The 18013-nt window shown below is 41.4% G+C and overlaps 1 protein-coding gene across 1 annotated transcript; it reads right to left on the bottom strand.

Annotated features, from left to right (window-relative positions):
• Positions 1-10831: 10831 nt before the first annotated feature.
• Positions 10832-12878, bottom strand: Pate3 (prostate and testis expressed 3). Its single transcript, XM_038321237.1, has 3 exons — positions 12830-12878; positions 11338-11460; positions 10832-10956 (listed from the first exon to the last, which is right to left on the bottom strand). The coding sequence occupies exons 1-3, from the start codon at positions 12876-12878 to the stop codon at positions 10832-10834; spliced, it is 297 nt and encodes a 98-aa protein (XP_038177165.1).
• Between the last annotated feature and the right edge of the window lie 5135 nt (positions 12879-18013).

An 18013-nucleotide genomic window follows, 5' to 3' on the forward strand; every position in this document is an offset into this window, starting at 1 on the left:
CACAGAGGAGCCTAATCAGACTTCAAATCTACCACTTGTCCCTCCCTTGGCAGCAGAGGGGGAGTGGGTGAGGGGAGGGTCTGGGCAGGAGGAGAGCAGGACAGAACAGTTTGTTCTACAACCCCTGGTCTAAGAAAGAGCAGTGAGGAATGACAAGGCTTTGGGACAGAACCAGGTTGGGGGTGAGAAGGTTATACTTTCCAGGCTTAGGAGAAGTCTCGAGGGAAGGCCAGGGCGATTCTGGAAGCCTAGATAAAGGGGTGGGGAGGAGAGGTTGGATAGCAAGCCTCCTCTCTGTGGGAGGGAGAGGGGTCTCCAGGTACCACAGGACTGTCTGTGGTCTACACAAACCTGTCTAGAGTGAATGTTCTCAAGGGCAAGCCTATGCATCTGCCCTTCACGGAATTCCTCTGACTGTTGAGACATGGACTTGTGATATATGTGGGGAAATAATATATATTATTTCCTAGATGGAAAGATGGTCCGCTATTTCTTAGAGGTAGATGTTATGCCCAGATCTGTGAAGTCCCTCCAAAGCCAACAAGGAGACCGAGTTCTGTATGTAAAAGCAAAGAGCCTTTATTTTATACAAGTTTGCAAACTCGGTCTCTCCATGTGTCCAACGTATTGGAATAATTGGAGAGGCTTGAGCCCAGATAGAGTTGTGTTTTTATAGTAGTAAAGGTGGGGGTGAGGGGTTTCTGAGGTTCAGGACCCCTGATTGGCTGACATTTGTCTAGGGGTGTCCTGGTGAGTGTGCTGGCAGGTGATCCTATCTACAATGGTTGGAACCTTAGGCATCTCCTTTGGATGGTCTGTTCTTGGGTAGTGTCTGGGTAATCTCAGTTTGTGGTTCTTCCTGCAACCAGGTATTGCCTCAGGATAAATTACTGAGACTCAGGTCTCCATTCAGCTTATCATGGCTGGGTCCTACACTGGCAGGGGATAATGGATGGAAGTTAAGACTTCCTTTGGGTGGTCTCTTCCTATTAAGCTTCTCATGGCTGAATCCTACAGTAGAGACAGAAAGGTGATTTTCACTTACTTTTAAACAATCTTGGTATTGTTCTAAATTTCCTATTACTCTTATTCTGGGAAATATGTTCAGAGTTGTCTGGAAAACTAGAGAAGACTAGGGTCGGGTGGAACTGGGCATTCCATTAGCATATTTAAACACTGGATACCCATGACATCTTTCTGGATGGGGCAAGGAGTCTTTTGCTGGGAGGAATGAGCGGATGCTCTTAGCTCAAGCCCCTGGAGACTGCGCTGAGAGTCCCATGTTCCAAATGTGAGTCCTATAAAGCAGCATGGGAATTCTTTCCTACAATGGCCTGTAAATTCTAGAGTCCAGCCAGGTCTTTGGAGCCTTCTAGTTTCAATGGGATCTGCTAGTCACTGTCGTCTCTGCTAAGCAGAAAGAAACTCATTTTTGTTTGGTGGAGAGAGACTCTCAGTTGTGTCTCACTTACCATTGTTGTGAGGAGCCTAGGGCAGATGCCGTCCAGATCAACCCTGGGGACCCTCTAGACTCTGGATGCAGAGCTGGACTGGAAAGATAACATCTAGGTTATTCAGACAGCTGTGTCCCTTTGGTGTCTTGGTGAAAAGCCATTTCGTCTCTAACACCCCCTTGGTCTTCATCAGCAAGATGAGGTCAGTTATTTCTAACCCACGATCCTGGCAGAGAATTCAAAGACATAAATTGGCAACTTTCTGGAGAAAGTCTAAATTTTCATTCTTAAATTGGGCTTAAATGCAAGCACCCACGCTTCCTTACCGGGTCAAGGTCACCTGATACAGCTGCGAGGAATTAAAATGGCCAGTTGGAAGGGACCACTGCAAGACTGAAGCTGTAACAATCTTATTGACAACAATCAGACTTTTCATAGCTTTATCAGAAACAGAATATAATGGCAATTGCCAGCATCAATATAGTTGTAGTTGCCCAGTTACAGTGATATTTGCAAGTTTTACAGGGTTTATAAGATTAATGTCTGAAGCCTATTTTCCTGATGAGCATCATGATTCCTTGACTTCTGTGGGAACAGAGAAACAAAAAGTGGCCTGAATGCATCACTGCCAGAGGGAGTATGTTGATCTCAAGGAACAGGCAGGTACATTGTGCCCCAGGAGCCATGGACGCTAACCAGAAAAACTTCTGTTGCCTGCCTCTCAAGGCAGCTAGGTCAGGTCAACCCCATGGTTCCCTACAGTTAAATATGTATTTCCTTCTCTTCCTCCTCACCCATGTACAAGTTTCTAAGTCCTAACAACTGCCTCAGAGTCTGCGTATACCTGTAATAGTTCTTTTATCTTTAGAGTCACAGAGGCACAGAGTAGGCAGGCAGGACCCTCGGGCTTCCATCCTTACTGTGTGTGTGGTAGGGTGCCTTCCTAGCCAGCATGGCAGAAGGGAATGCATTGGATGGTACATGAATCAGGCTTTGGGAACCTTCTCAAATAAGCGGGTCCTCGATCCACTTTCTTCCCACCACGGAACAACCTGTCATTTCCACTGTCAGCTCTGCAGTGACAATTTGCAAGCTGAAGAACAGGAATTTCATCCTGCAAGCTTGTAATTAGGGACTGTTGGTCACTGTGGACACTTTGCTTCACTCTCTGACTGCTCCGGGTGTGGCATCCAGTCAGGCCATTTGTCTTCCTGCCGTGATCCCGAGGATCTGATATGTTCAGTTCATGATGCTAGACACGGAAGGGAAAGTGGGGAATTCAACACGTGAAGCCAGCATCTGGAGGAGCAAAGGACAAAATGAACACAAATAAGAAAAGCTATGGGATCACCAGACGATATAGGCACTCTGCAGGGAAGGCAGAGAGAAAGGTGGTCATCTATCTATTTGTGACTTCGCTGAGGTGGTGGGTCCTGGCACTAAAGTGGAGGCTGTCAGGAAACTGTAATATCGCTGGAGCTCTCACTAGCTTACTTTCCACAGACCAGCCCAGTCACACCTCCCTTCAGGTGTGAGTCTCTGCCGCTGTCATCATTATAGTCTTTGTCTTCCTCAGGAAAAAAGATTAATGAATTAGGCTCACAAAAGGCTGACATCATCTTTCCTTCCGTCTCTTGTCTCTTTCCCCAAGACTGTCCTACCCCCTCAGAGAGAAGCTGAGCAGCCAGACCACAGATGAAGTGCGAGGCTCAGGTCCTGTTGTCATATTCTGCAAGGAACTGAGGGCCTGCTGGATGTAATGCACAGCCGAGTCAGGAAGACTTCGATCTCTGAAAGGGGCTGATTAAGTCACTCAGAAACGCTTTGTTACCTTGGGTTTATCATATCTGAAAAGATGCCATGTAGATGCAAAGCTAACGTGTGTTTCACCCAGTTATCAAATCAGTGCAAGCAAAATGAAGCAGCAAGAGATTCTGTGCCAGTAAGAACTGGTGTCTTATGGTTGAGTTACTAAAATGACATGGAGTGTCTAGGTCACCTGAGTTTAAAGTGGTTGGAGGAACGTAAACACAGCTGCATGTATTTACCTAGAAACTCCACTTTTAACAGCTAAATGATATTCCATTGTGTACACATACCACTTGCTTTAGATTTCCATTGTTCATAGATTAACTCTCTTATGTTTTAGAGTTTCCAGATATGACTACATTTTAATCATACAATCATACAATATACTTATTTGTATGTAATATTATTTCAGATATAGCAGTAATGCCCCTCTTTGAGTTCCTTACTGTGTTTGCTTATTAGTGTCTACCATGTTAAATTTATGTAAATAGAATAACATATTTCAATCTAAAAATTACTTTCAAAACACCTGAAGTGTCAGGAAGAAAGGACTTTCCAAATCATACAACATTAAGATAGAGATTAGAGTTTAACTTCACATCATGTGAAAAATATGGCAGATGCCTCCATTGGGGTCTGGCTACTTAGTCCATGTGGACAGAATAGAGATAACAGCAGGAAGTTCTCGTGATGAAAGGATCCCTGGAAAAATTACTGTGTATACTCATTGTACCTAGAATGATCCCAGCAAGTAAAAATCATGTTGAAACAGAAACTGAGAGAAAGGTTTAAACTAAAGAAGAAATACAAAGTAGATGTGATGAAGGTAAGTGACAGAAGGGGGCGAAAGAGAGAGACCCTAGGACAGAGCAGGAATGGACAGCCACACACAGCTAAGCCTGAACTGGAGATAATCTGTCTTTGGCAGAGCAGAATCATATACCTCCATGTGGTCCCCCAGGTCTGGCCTTCCTGAAGTCTGACGCTGTAGTGAATCTCATGTTGCCCCAGTGTTCAAATTATTTTCTTCCACTATTGAGGTCTAGTTACAATAAACTTGTTCAAAATGTCTTACAAACAACAACCAAGTCAGAGAAGTCAAGAGAATGGTCAAGAAGGCCATACCTTAAGCAAATGTGGCAAATTTGAATCAGGGTCTCAAATACCCTTCTTGGTCAAAGATATCTTGCTGCATGATGGATTTGTAGTGGCAAAACTGGTTATCATCCAGGGAAGACAAAATCTTAAAAATTATTTCAGAATCACTGGATCCCCATTTACATAAACAGACCTCACAATGTCCTTAGACAGAAGAAAGTTCCATAAATGCCAATAATGCAGTTTATTGTGTATTTACTGACAGAAACATGGTACTAACTCCTAGCAAGACCAGTGGATTCCAAAACACACACACACACACGTAAGTATATATATACTTACGTGTGTGTGTGCGCGCGCGCGCGTGTGCATGTGCGTGTGTGTGTGTGTGTGTGTGTGTGTGTGTGTGTGTGTGTGTATGTTGGGGGAAGTTGTTAGTTTGTTCCTGGCTGCCCAGATCATGAAATAATCACTCAGAAGCTATATTGTTTGTAATACTGTTTGGCAAATAGTTTAAGCATATTACTAGCTAGCCTTTATATCTTAAATTAACCCATTTCCATTATTTTATATTTTACTATGAGGCTTGTGATTTATCCGCAAAGTTATGGTGTGTCTGGCTCTGGGGTAGCTTCATGGTTTCTCATTGAGTCTACCTACTCTCTGTATATATCTCTTCCAGCCTGGCTGTATTCTGTTAAGCCATGGGCTGAAAGCAGCTTCTTTATTAACCAATAAAAGCAACTCATATAAGAAAGACTTCCCACACCATATATATAAATAAATTGCAAATATGTATTAACGTTAGCATACATTATTATATTTAATATGCTAATATTTATTGATAATTAACATATTTTTAATATATTAATATCATAGCATAATTATAGTAACATCATATAATGTTAATAATATTAATGTATCAATATATTGCATTACTATTAAATAACATATTAATATAACATACTAGTATTACTATGATTAAGATATGTAGCATATTCTATTAATAGCAATATGATAGTATTAATATTGTTATGCACAACATATTATAATATATTATAATATAATATGATTCTATTATATAATATACTATTATTCTATATAATAGTATATTATATATACTTATTAATATATTATTATTATTAATCTTATTAATATAATAGTATATTAATATAGAATTATATATAATCATATACTAATATATGATTTACCAAAAATTTTGGGAGCAAATTCAGGACTGATGACACAAGTGTATGGATCATAAAACTCCACAGAACACCAATGACTTCACTTACATTTAAGATAATGGGAAATTATCAGTGGGAAACCAAATAAGATTATTTAGTGGTAGTCATGATAGTTACTTCTCAAAATGGCAGTAATGATGTCAGTCTGGATCACATGCTGGAGTATTATTAACATGAGGAAGATCATAGCTTCATTTGGGTAAATATATGCAAAAGGATAGAAATCCAATAAAATTTGTTTATTTACTGATTAATTTAAAACTAGATTTCAGACCCCAAACAGCACAGGGTATTTATTAACTTTGCCCTAAATCCACCACTAGAACTTGATGGTATGCTGTATTGCTGAAAACACTACACAGTTTGGTCACAGAACATAGAGAAACCAAACTGATGAAACCTGGAAGCTTCCATCCTACGGCTAGCTTTCTCAGGGCTGTAAAGTGTTTTACATGGCACTGGGAGACAGAAATAACCAACAATTTTACTCAGCTGTAAACTGAAAGAGCTACAATAATGAGTGACGCTTTGAGATATACACACAGTTTTGAATGCCATGGGAGTGACCAGTCATTCTGACTGCATTTAAGACTCACTCCACAAGATGGACCACATACCTGGTAATGTTAACTGGGCCAAGAATCCATGGTTGGATAAGTCTTAAGCCCCAGATGGGGATCTGTTTTGATTTTAGTGTTATTTGTTGTTAGTGACATAACAATAAACTGCTCTCTAAATAATTACCTTTTAGAAAAAAGGTCTATTCACTTATTCATCTGTTTCATGTCTCTGTGTGTTTGCCTGAGTGAGTGTATATACATGTTATGTACTAGAAGAGGACACCACATCATCTGGAACCATAGTTACAGGTGGTTGTGAGCTACCAAGGGATGTGAGAATAAATTCACCGTGGCTATGGTACATTCACAAGACTTGGATAAGATCAAGGCATTCAAATTACCAATTTGGACAGGGGGGTGTCTTACAAAGTCCTGCTCCTAGGAGTTATTGATAATTGATGACTACTAGGGAAGGAGTATTGGTCGTCTTTAGGAATGTAGATCTGGATAGGTTACCCATGCTCCAGTGATGATCCTGTGCCCATACACATACCAGCATCACTAACTGGACTCAGTAGTTTTTTTTTAAATGAGTACATGAAGTTAGGAGGGAGATGTGGGATGGAGGGGAAGATCATACAGAAGTTGGAGGGGAAGCACGGAGGCAGATTTGATCAAAATACATTATATACATGTCACAAATCTTATGTTTTTAAAGAAAAAGGTGAGAGGTTTATAGTCACCTGCAATTTTATGCTGAAAGATGGGTTGGGAGCACGGGGGTGGGGGTGAGGTGGGGATAAGGGGAGATTGTGGGGAGAGAAAGGAGAAGGAGAGGATGGGGAGAGCTTGAGGGAATGGAATGGTTGGGATGGAGGAGGGGTGGTTGGGGGAGCAGGGAAGTGTATATCTTAATTACGGGAGCCATTTTAGGGTTGGCAAGAGTCTGGACTCTAGACGGGTTCCCAGGTATCCAAGGAGATGTCCCCAGCTTGTTTATTGGGCAGCAGAGGAAAGGGTGCCTGAACTGGCCTTGCCCTGTAGCCACACTGATGATTATCTTGCATATCACCATAGAACCTTCATCTGGTGATGGACAGAGATAAAGACAGAGCCCCACATTGGAGCACTGGACTGAGCTCCCAAGGTCCTGATGAGGAGCAGAAGGAGGGAGAACATGAGCAGGAAAGTCAGGACCGTGAGGGGTGCGTTCACCCACTGAGACGGTGGGACAGATCTAATGGGAGATCACCAAGACCAGTTGGAGTGGGACTGATGGAGCATGTGATCAAACCGGACTCTTTGAATGTGGCTGACGGTGGAGGCTGGCTGAGAAGCCAAGGACAATGGCAATGGGCTTTGATTCTATGGCATGGACGGGCTCTGTGTGAGCCTTGTCAGTTTGGATGCTCACCTTCCTGGACCTGGGGGGAGTTGGGAGGACCTTGGACTTCCCATAGTGTAGGGAACCCGTATGGGTGGATGGGAGGGGAGGGAAGTGGGAGGAGGGGAGGAGATGGAAATTTTTAATAAAAATAAAATAAATAAAAAATTACAATTAAAAAAAGATGTTCCCTAAGGGCTTCCTAAGCAGAACTTAGCAATTTAGATGTTCACTAATAGTTTTTGTGGTCCTGTGGGATGTGGGATACTGTCAAACTTTTCAAGGTTTATATTAAATACATTTTTAGAAAAGGAAGCAAGACAATATAGGAAAGGTTAGAATTGAAATGGTCCAAAAATTTCCTGAGGAATGTTAAAAAAGACTGTCAGAAACTTTAACATACAGGAAAAGTGCACTTCTGGAGTTGTTAAGACATGGGATACTGATGGGAAAGATCCGTACATAGAAATAACAGGAAAATAGACAAACCAATAAAAATCAAAGTTTGACAGGGAGGGGAAGAGTTCATTTTATTTTATACTTCTAAGTCACAATCTGTCACTGGGGGAAATTGGAGCAGGAACTCCAACAGGAACCCAAGCAGAAAGTATGGAGGAACACTGCTTCCTGGCTTCCTCTCTCTGACTTGTGCTCAGACAAGTTTCTTATATAATACAGGGCTGTCTGGCCAGGGATGGCAATGGCCACAGTGGATTTGAATCTCCTTTATCAACTAGCAGTCAAGAAAATGTCCTACAGACTTGCACACAGGCCAATACGATCAACGCAATATCGCAGTTATTTGAGACTACCCCATATAACTATGGGCCATGTCAAGTTGAGTGCTGAAGTCAACTTGGAGAAGACCTCAGATGAAAATTTCAATGTTTTAAAATTCTATTTTTCTTCAGTTTTTATTGTGAATTTCATCCACGCATATATCTTTAAAATTTTATTTATTTATTTATTTATTTATTTATTTATTTGTTTGTTTGTGGCTCATGTACACAGGAGGTTAGGACCAGAGGAAAATGAGTTTTGAGATCAGCTTGAGCTGCACAGCGAAGCCCTGCCTCAAAGCAAAGAAACACGAAATTCCCACTATAAATCAATTTATGCACTGCAAAAAGCTGATGGGCGGGGTTTACCACTTGAAAATTCTGGCCTCCGTAGCAGCTATCATGATCCCATCCCTGTCACTCTCATGCCTCACTTCAGTGCTAGCTCCAGCAGGGACTCCGTGTCGTCTTTGGGTGAAAGCTTGCACAGCCTGTTCCTTAGCTTGAGACACACTGTAGGTACAGCTGTGACCCAGCAGCTGTGGGAGTGAGCACACCCAGTATGCTGTCTGCGTCCTTCTGCAGGAACTTTTTTTTTTGTCAGCTTCTTCTCTCCCATTTGCTTTCTCCTAAGGTCTGGCAGCTTAAGGCTAGGAGATGGCATCCCGATCTGCAGTCTCCAGGACAACTTAATTTCATAGGCAGTGGAGGTCATTCAATGATGGACTAATTTATTCTCTTTCATTCTGAAAATTAGGGAAGTTTTTATTAGGTCTTCGCAGGACTTTTTTTTTTTTTTTTTTTTTTTTTTTTTTTTTTTTTTTGGTTTTTCGAGACAGGGTTTCTCTGCGGCTTTAGAGCCTGACCTGGAGCTAGCTCTTGTAGATCAGGCTGGTCTCGAACTCACAGAGATCCGCCTGCCTCTGCCTCCCAAGTGCTGGGATTAAAGGCGTGCGCCACCACCGCCCGGCTTCGCAGGACTTTTAATTCAAACTGAAAAATCAAATATTCTTAAGTGATATGGACACATGTAAATTCAAAACAAAAAAATTATTTTGGAAAGGATGAGACCAATAGCAACCTTTTTACTTAAAAATAAACCCAATACTTTCTCAGTGGAGGGAAGAAAGGGCTTGCATTGCACAGACAGGCTTGGGCTGACTAGAAGAAACAAAGTTTTTTAGGTCTCTGTTGGGGGGATATAGTGGTTTGGGACCCGTGGGTCTCAAAATTTAGTTATAGTTCTCAATCTCAAAAGGATTCCGGTGAATAGTCATTAAGTACATGACAATTGACATTTAGTCTGGAAGCCTAGAGCAATATCTGTAATTGTAAGGTTCTTTGGGAACATACCCATATGCTAGATGCCAGAGGGAGGGCTTACAACATACAGAAGATGCCAGACTAGGACTCCCACTTGTGAAGACTAGCAAAGAACATCACAATGCCAACTGTAAGAAACAGCAGTTGGAGTGATTGTACCCATTGCATCCTGGGCTGCTGTTTAGAGCCACCATGAGTGTGTTACCTATGTGGGTCCACTGAGAAAGAACACACTTGTACACAATTATGTGAAGCAGGTTTATTATCTGTAGACAGGTTGTAAAGGACTGGAGTCTTAGGTCCATTGGGCTCTACATGGTGACCTGAGGCTCATGGGAGATGCTGTGGGAGGATAAAGATGCCCCTGAGTGACCAGTCTGAAGCACAGATGAGGAGTTTTGAAAGGCTTCCTGCTGGGGCCATGGGACATACTGGAGAAAGATTTGAAGCACAGCCCATTTTTACTGGGAGAGTGTGTGTTGCAGTGAAGGAGGAGAGACGGCTGGCAAAGGGGGAAAAGAACGGAGAAGGAGACTAAATGTGATGCAATGTACTGTTGATACTTGTCTCTAGAGGTGTACTCATGGCTTTATGTGATCTGGGAATGCCACCGAGGCCGAAGTCCTATGTTTACTATGCCCCGTGAAAATGTGTGAGAATGTACTTTGTCAAGAACACCAGAATGACTGAGTCTGAAATGGGCACTATCTGCCAAAGGAAATAACTTTGCATTCACAGAGCAAAATCTTCAGTGCCCACCAAGTTTGTTCTATTTCTGCTGAACCATTATGGCGATTCACGGGATGTTTAACTAAAAAATATTTGTGAGCTTTCCATTGGAGGCTTTCTGGTCCACCTCAATTATCTAAGCCAGTAAAGAGTTCTAGGGTGGTCCCGTTTCATATCTTTCTGTTCAGAGTTTTCTGGGACAGGTCTTTTAGTGGATAAAGATGCCAATTCTAGCAGTAGGAAAAAATCTATTGTTTAAAACCATCATCCCCCACCATCCCTTGTCCAAAGTAAGATCCAAGCTGAAGGAGCCAGGAAGGATGATGTGGATGGAGTTAAGGAGGGAACAGGAGTATCCTCCATACATATGGGGCAGAAAGGCAGGATAAGTAGAGTGTAAAGGAAGAAAGACTCCTGGACCTTCTAGAATGAGGTCTGGGGGGATATCTTAGATTTTGAAGTTACAATAATCGTAGTTACAACATTTATGAACATAAGTTCGATTGTTGAAGATGTACGTCAAGTTCTTGCAGAATCTCTGACACACCATGTATGATATCTGGAGAGTGTTATCTGCAACAGGAAGGAACCAAAGATGTTAGACAGTGACCTCAGTATTCAAGGCAGAACATACCTGGCATTAACCACACAGGCTTATGGGTGGCTTCCCAGTGTCCCCTTCCCAAGAGCTCCAATGAGGAAACTGCTGGAAAGCCGTGAAGTTGACTTGTTTGCCTGTGGTCCCTGATAACTCAATGCTATGCACCCATTTCATTCCTTCCCCTGCTAGAAAGGGAGAAAAGCAGGGCTTTGGTATCTACGAAGTAAAAAAATCTGTGTGGCTGTTCTCATCCTGCCCTACACCTTCTGCCTGCCTCATAGGTTTGTAGCCTCCGTGCTTAGGGCAGTTGGTACTGTGACCTGGGTCAGAGATGCCCAAGCCCAGCAACTTACTGGAGTAGATCCTTAGACTCATGCATGTTTCGTACTTCTGAGCAAGGCAGATGCCAAAGCCTCTTCTGCAGTGGTCTGACAGTGTGCGGAGGTGGCATGTTACACACTTCAGTGATGTTGCATCTGGAGAGAACACAGAGCTTGACGTGAGGGCAGGGGCTTGGGGTGGGGAGGGAGATGGCAGAGTTGGGTGGAGCGTCCTTCCAAGGGTGACTGGGCAGGTGAAGAACTGATGGTTGTTTAGGAAGCAACAGTTGAACCTTTTGTCAACTCTTTTGCCTTTAGTGATGGAGATAAAAGACCATTGAGCATGGGAAAGGATTCTGTCTTTACATTTTCGATAACTTTCTCTCACTGGTTCAGGGCTCATCTACTTGGTTCAACTGACTGGCCAGTGAGCTTCAGGGATCTGCCTGTCTCTGCCTCCATAGCACTGGAGTTATAAGGACACAACAAAAGATCTGGCTTTGTTTTAGGGTAGTTCTGGGGACAGAACTCAGGTCCTCGTTCCTGGGCAGCATGAGCTATCTTTCCAGCCCTTAATTTGTGTGAAGATTCCACTTCTACACACTTTATTTCTCTAGCTTAAAAATGGTCAGTGAGGAATACCTTCAGGAGGTTCTGGAAGAGTGAAAAATTGAAATAGGGGCTCAATAAAAAATTATTTGCAGAGGCTGGTCAGCTGGCTTAGCTGGTAATTTGCTGTCAAGCCTGATGGGCCTGTGTTTGAACTTTAGGACCCACATTGTAGAAGGAGAGAAATTACTTCCAAAAGCTGTTCTCTGATCACAAGCATACTATGGCATGTCCAACATACGTACACACGCATGCACGCACGCACACATGCACACATGCTAAAAACTGTTTTAAAATCTCATGGTGCTAAAAATAGAAAGAATGTAACTTTTATTGACCATCTTATTAGGACCATGCTGTTTCAAATTATATCGGATTTAACGAATGCACTGTACTCTGATCTCATGGGTCCTTGTAAGAAGGTTTTGTCTCCACGTATCAAATTAGAGAATTCAGGACAGCCACTGGACAAGTTCGGAAAAATCTGTTCAATTCCAGTATGTACAGAATTTCTTCTTCTAAATGGCTTGTAACTAGGCCCCTGGAATAGCTACCAGAAACCAATGTCTAGGACTAAGACACTTACAATATTTTTGAATGGCCAGCTCCCTCAGCAACATAGATTTAAGAGTAGAGTGGATGCTTTAAGGAAATTTTCCTAGGCATCTGGATTATGGGGTTTGGCAGTGGCAGAAAGGGTAACAAAATAAAAGCCTACACACGCAGAGAAATATGACAGAGTGCTGGAAAAGACAAAGAAGACGGAAGAAAAGGCAGAGAGAGCATTCCGAAGGCCATCTCCTTCCTTTCCTCCTAAATATGGTCAAAGCTCTGCCCAGATGGCTGCACACACGGAGATTCACTGCAGCTCCCTTGATCCTGCCCCTGGAGCTCATTCCTCAGGTCTGGGACTCACCTACAGCGAGGCAGAAGAGGGAGAAGAGTGGTAAGACATGCCTGTACATTTGGGCCTAGATGTCTTCTGTGGAGCAGAGCTACGGAAGGGCTGCAAGCAGAAGTCAGCTGGGCTCCAGGGAGAGGCTTTCTGTTCCAGCAGAAGTTGGTGATTATTCATGCCTAGGGGAGCCGGTCACACTAGGTTTATTTTGAGAGCTCAAGTTCATTGGCTGTGGTCTCCATAGTCTTGAGACCTGGAGTCGGAAGTTGATCAGGGAGTTTTAAGGCAAAAGGACCCTGAAATGTGAACAATATCTTGGCTAAAAGCTAGAAATGTCTTTGAGCCTGTGAGCAGCCTTGCACTTCTGGAGACCCAGGGTATTTGAGAGGTTTAAACTAAAATGTCTCTGATTCTATCAGGGACAGAAGCCAGGGATGGCAGAAAGGTGTGTGTGTGTGGCGTGGGCGGAGATCTGGATTTTCCTTGTCGCTTGCCCTGTGAAGGAGTACTCCTTCCCGGGAAACCGTACAGAGTAGAATGACTGAAACTCAGAGGCACCTGGACATCCTAATGGAAACTGCACTGACCAGCTCACCCCCATTCCTCAATCCAGGAAAGTATGTTATGCCCAAGACAGAGAGACTCACGGTATCCCCGTCCAGGGCACCCCTCCTGCTGTATTGGGACTCTGCCTTTTTCCTTTCTGTAATAAAACACCTTTTTGTAAAATTCACCCTCACTGGTCTTGGAATTTCAATCTTCAAATTTGTAAGCCAAGAACATGGAAGTCACTGGCAAGTTCCCAGGACTCTAACCCACTGGGATAAGCCAATCCAAGAGTCAAGAAAGGCTCTATCACTATCGAAGTCACCCCAGAATATTCATATAAATAGAAGACAATAATGACAATGAATAATTGTCAGTGTTTCCATGGTGTTAACTTCTTTTTACAATATAGTCTTTATCATATTAATTAAAGTTGTCCCCCAGCATCAAGAGAATATTGGCTCCAGGTACCTCCACATATACCAAAATTTGTGATGATCAATATGTAAAATAGTATAGTATAGTATTTCTATATAGTTTATGCATATACTCCTGTAGAGTTTAAAACATATTTATGTTACTTATAGTATCTCATGATATAGTACTTGTATTATATTATGATAATATAATATAAAATAATTCTACATAAATATTTACTATTACTGAACTTGGGTTCACAGTCTGTCTCCCAAGAGCCAGATTTGGCCACTTCTCCTCCAGAAGCCAATTAAAACAGTCAAATTAATAGTAAAAAGTAGAAAAATGAAATTTACATTGGGGAGAGGGATAAAGAAATCTAGTGGCTCCTCCCATGCATCTTTGGGATCCTAAAGTGAGATTAAAGTTTAAACAGAGGGCTGGAGATATGCACATCTAAGCAGATCAGGTCAAGGTTTGGTTTTAGCTAATAGTGACTGATTATTGTGTAGGCTTCCACTTCCATCCTTCAAATGGTCAGACAAGCTTTGAGAACTGCATGAAACCTCGTTTGTAGGGGCCAAGTTCTCCATCCCATGGCATTGGACTTCAGCCTTATCCCAGCATTAGATTTCAAGGGAAAGGGACTTCAAATTCTTGGGGTTCATTGTTTCAATATCTGAAAGCTATTGTCTGATATGTGAGATTAATGGATAAAAATATCTGTTTAGACTGATTTCATTTCTGGAATGCTACACGGCTTAGGGAATAATGACAAAGAAAACTGATTTTTTTTTTCTGAAAATTTTCAATGTGCAGTTGGATATGGAAGCTTTCCAGCAGTTTCTGCAATGAGCAAAGAATAAGCACACTGGATGACAGTAGGGATACACAGGGTAAAATTGGAAGGAGAGGTGGAAAGATGAGAAGAAGGGGATGGGCGATCGAGGCTCCAGCAACACAGGAAAATGGTGGGGAAACATCAGTGTTTGGAGGAGTCAGTCACTCAGGATGATTTTTTCCTAGTTCTGTCCATTTGCCAGCAAATCTAAGTATGTAATTTTTTTTAAACCATGGAGTAGTACTCCATTGTGTAAATGTACCACATTTTCTTTATCCATTCTTCTGTTAAGGGGTGTCTATGTTGTTTCCAGGTTCTGGCTATTACAAATAATGTTGCTATGAACATAGTTGAGCAAATGTCCTTGTGGTGTGAGTGTGCCTCTTTGGGTATATGCCAAAAAGTGGAATTGCTGGGTCGTGAGGTAAATTGATTCCTATTTTTCTGAGAAATCATCACACTGATTTCTACAGCGGCTGTACAAGTTTGCATTCCCACCAGCAATGGATGAGTATTCCCCTTACTTCATATCCTCTCCTGAATAAGATGATATCAGTATTTTTGATCTTAGCCATTCTGACAGGTCTAAGATGGAATCTCAGAGTTGTTTTGATTTACATTTCCCTGATGACTAAAGATGTTGAAAATTTCCTTTACTGTCTTTTGGCCATTTGAGATTCTTCTGTTGAGAATTCTCTGTTTAGTTCTATACCCCATTTTTTAATTGGATTATTTGGTAGTTTGATGTTTAGTTTTTTTTTTTTTTGAGTTCTTTATATATATTGGAGATCAGCCCCTTGTTTGATGTGGAGTTGGTGAAGATCTTTTTCCATTCCCATTTTGTCTTGTTAACCATGTCCTTTGCCTTACAGAAGCTTCTCAGTTTCAGGAGAACCAATTTATTAATCATTGCTCTAAGTGTCTGATACTGGGGTTATATTTAGGAAGTGGTATCTTGCGCCAATGCATTCGTTCGAGGGTACTTCCCACTTTCTCTTCTATGAGGTTCATTGCTGTTATTTTTATGTTGAGATCTTTGATCCATTTTAACTTGAGTTTTGTGCATGGATCTATATCTTTATCTCTCTCTCTCTCTCTCTCCTTGTATCTACTTGCATTATTCTACATGTCAACATTCAGTTATACCAGCACCATTTGTTGAAGATGCTTTCTTTTTTCTGTTTTATGTTTTTAGCTTCCTTGTCAAAAATCAGTTGTTCATAGGTGTGTGGGTTAAGATCAGGATCTTTGATTCAATTCCACTGGTTCATCTGTCTGTTTTTATGCCAATACCAAGCTGTTTTCATTACTGTAGCTCTATAATAGAGCTTGAAGTCAAGAGTAGTAAAGCCTCCAGATGTTCCTTTATTTTACAGGATTGTTTTGACTATCCTGAGTTTTTTGTTTCTCCATAAGAAATTTAGTATTGCTCTTTTGAGGTCTGTGAAGAATTGTGCTGGGATTTTGATGGATATTGCATTGAATCTGTAGATTGCGTTTGGTAAGATTGCCATTTTAACTATGTTAATCCTACCTATCCATGAGTATGGGAGATCTTTTCATTTTCTGATATTCTCCTCGATTTTATTCTTCAAAGATTTAAAGTAATTGTTACACAGGTCTTTCACTTGTTTAGTTAGAGTTACCCCAAGCTATTTTGTATTATTTGTGGCTATTGAAAAGGGTAATGTTTCTCTGATTTCTTTCTCAGCCCATTTATCATCTGTATATAGGAGGGCTACTGATTTTTTTGAGTTAGTCTTGTATCCTGCCACATTACTGAAGGTGTTTATCAGCTGTAGGATTTCCCTGGTAGAATTTTTGGGGTCACTTGTATATACCATCATATCATTAGCAAATAGTGAAAGTTTGACTTTTCCTTTCCAATTTGTATCCCCTTTATCTCCTTTTGTTGTTTTATTATTTGATGTGGGAGGATCTTCTGTTTGAGTTGATTTCATTGGTTAATAAAGAAACTTAAGACCCTCCCACATCAATTATTCTAGCTAGGACTTCGAGTACTCTATTGAAAAAACATATAGAGAGTGAACAGCCTTGTCTTGTTCCTGGTTTTAGTCGAATTGCTTTGAGTTTCTCTCCATTTAGTTTGATGTTGGCTGTTGGATTGTTGTATACTGTCTTTATTATGATCAGGAATGTTCATTGTATCCCTGGTCTCTTCAATACCTTTGTCATGAAGGTGTGTTGGATTTTGTCAAAGGCTTTTTAAGCATCTAATGAGATGATCATATGTTTTTTCTTTCAGTTTGTTTATATGGTAGATTACATTGATGGATTTCTGTATGTTGAACCATCCCTGCATCTCTGGGATGAAGCCTACATCATGGTGGATGATGTTTCTGATGTGAGTCAACAGCCAGGCTCTGCAGTTCCTGGGCTTGATCGACTCAGACAATGATTAATTCCCTGTTTAACATGCTTATGCACAGAGGTAAACAGATAACCCAAAGAAAAGGAGTCAGGCACAGAGTGAAGAAAGAAATCACAGATTTCTATTTTGCCTTTGGTTGATGGGAAAATAGAGATGTTTGGAAGAGTATTCACAGGGACTTCTCAGCATTTCAAAACACATTCTGTGTTTTGTTGGGATGCAATTATTTTACTAAGAGAGAAATTTTGGGGGAATAAGCAGGAGGCAGGAAAGGCTGGCATGTGGCAGCAGTGGCAAGAACTACGCTCAGTAGTGCCTCTCCACAGCTCCCTGTTCCCTTTTCTGATCCCCACGTTCCCTGTTAGAAGAAGTGGGTCTTTCTGATATTCTTCCAGGAACATGCAGTGGCCAGGAGCCAAACAGCTAGTGGTGGAGGCAGTGAGAGAAGGGAGAAAGAGTCATCAAGGAATTAGAGCGGATACCCACAGGCGACAAGACATTCACTAAGGAGTTGAATCAGTGGGCTAATGCTTGTGGATGCTGTGTACAAAAATTAAGGAAAATTTAGCAAAGAACCAAAACAACATATAGGAACTTCATTAACTTTATACCATGTGGGGGACATGGCCAATTATATGATCTTATGAAACTCTTTAGAATTGGTAGAAAATCACAGAGGCAAAGTATCAGTTTATAGGTGACATGCAAACAGAGGTAATTATTTCCTGGAGCCTATGACTGCTCTTGTAGCATTGAAAGCTTTATCTTCAGAATGTATTATAGTATTATCTAAAAAAGCCAAAAAAGAGAAGTCAGTCAAGAACATGACTTTTATTGTTAATATCTATAAAATTATGGAAGTACCAATGTGTGGATATATTTTACAGATCTACTTGATTGTCTTCCACTTAGAGATGTAAAAGATGGACAGATACTCTGTGTCCATGATGACCTCTTCCATCCATGGACACACTGGGTAGTATAAGAGTCCTGGGTTGTTCGTGAG

Source organism: Arvicola amphibius, chromosome 3 (genome assembly GCF_903992535.2).
Source record: "Arvicola amphibius chromosome 3, mArvAmp1.2, whole genome shotgun sequence".
Taxonomy (NCBI): Eukaryota; Metazoa; Chordata; class Mammalia; order Rodentia; family Cricetidae; genus Arvicola; species Arvicola amphibius.

Bases quoted from the DNA above. Each gene is read 5' to 3' on its own strand.
- Pate3 (XM_038321237.1), bottom strand. From the start codon at position 12,878: ATGTACAGGCATGTCTTACCACTCTTCTCCCTCTTCTGCCTCGCTGTA. The intron at 11,461-12,829 runs GTGAGTCCCAGA...TGTTCTCTCCAG, and splicing joins CCTCTTCTGCCTCGCTGTAG to ATGCAACATCACTGAAGTGT. The intron at 10,957-11,337 runs GTAAGTTGCTGG...TTCCTGTTGCAG, and splicing joins GAGTCTAAGGATCTACTCCA to ATAACACTCTCCAGATATCA.